We start from the raw sequence: 1,070 nt of genomic DNA, 5'->3' as shown, positions 1-1,070 counted from the left end.
ACGCACCAGAGGGAGGGCGGGCTGGGGCCCTCACTGAAGCAGCGCATCAGGCCCGTCGCGAGCCAACAGGACAGAGAGGTGCTCAGCTCTCCTTCCTCTGCCCACACCCCTGGGGCCTTCCATCTCCCCGCTTTCTCTGACGACATCTCAACAGACCCCCTGCCCAGAACCGAGAGAGATGCCTGCTGTGGCCACGCCTGCACAGCCAGGTGCACGCAGCGGGCAGGGCGCTCCACCTGGGGCCCTCGGAGAAGGGCAGCTGCTCAGGACCTCGGCGCCCCGCCCCCTGCCCTGCCAGGTGACACCCTGCCCCACAGCTCACAGCACGCGGCCAGACCACGAGGCGCCTCCACACGCACAGGGTTAGCCTCCCAGTGCGCACGGCTCAGTCACACGTGACCCGGAACCGCTGCTCCCGGGCCGCTCGGTTCACGTCGGGGATGAAGGCGGGAGCCATAGCGACGTGGAAGGCGGGGCCCTTCTCCACGGCTGCCCCACCCTGGATGCCCTTCCTTTCTCAGTCTCCTCGTCTGGAGGGCGAGGCATCAAGGAAAAGACGTCTCCCCTTTGTCCTTTTAGATTATCCGCGTGGAGCCGAGCATCCACACTGCCCCGGTGTTTCCTGCGGGCGTCTGCTCACACTGCGCCTGTGCTCCCGGGTCAGCGAGAGCCTGGCCCCTGGGGTGTCTCACGCACTGGCCGCGTGCGGAGTGGACAGTCCTACCGTCGCCATCACTGCATAGAGCGCCACCATGTGCGGAGACCACACACCTGCCCCGCCATCTTCCAGCAGAAGACCCATTTCCCACACGAAAGCCCCGAGTTCCCCCAGCCACACACTCACAGGAAAGAGAGCTGAAGGTGAAGACACCGGCCGAGGCCCTGCTACCAGCTCCGAGGCGAGGGCAGTAGAAGTGCTGAGTGTGGTTCCCATAACGGTGCGTGGCATCCAGTCGCCCAAACACACCCAGTGCAGCCTAAGCAGCTGACCTCACCTCACTACCGTGTAACACTGGCTGCTCAGAGAACACGTTTCTAAGGCGATCTGTAAACCCAGGATTTAAACTCCA

General features: G+C 64.3%; 1 protein-coding gene across 1 annotated transcript in view; it reads right to left on the bottom strand.

The window, feature by feature from the left end:
• The window catches only part of GNA12 (guanine nucleotide binding protein (G protein) alpha 12), a gene marked incomplete at its 3' end in the record, with an annotated part of 15,175 nt that extends 14,718 nt beyond the window's left edge, over nt 1–457 (bottom strand). The window contains exon 1 of the mRNA XM_015565154.1: nt 394–457. Within this exon, the coding sequence (XP_015420640.1) occupies nt 394–457 (64 nt within the window). The remainder of the gene's footprint in view (nt 1–393) is intronic.
• Between the last annotated feature and the right edge of the window lie 613 nt (nt 458–1,070).

This window comes from Myotis davidii, unplaced genomic scaffold (assembly GCF_000327345.1).
Source record: "Myotis davidii unplaced genomic scaffold, ASM32734v1 scaffold399, whole genome shotgun sequence".
Lineage (NCBI taxonomy): Eukaryota > Metazoa > Chordata > Mammalia > Chiroptera > Vespertilionidae > Myotis > Myotis davidii.
This window is presented reverse-complemented; position numbering and strand designations above follow the sequence as displayed.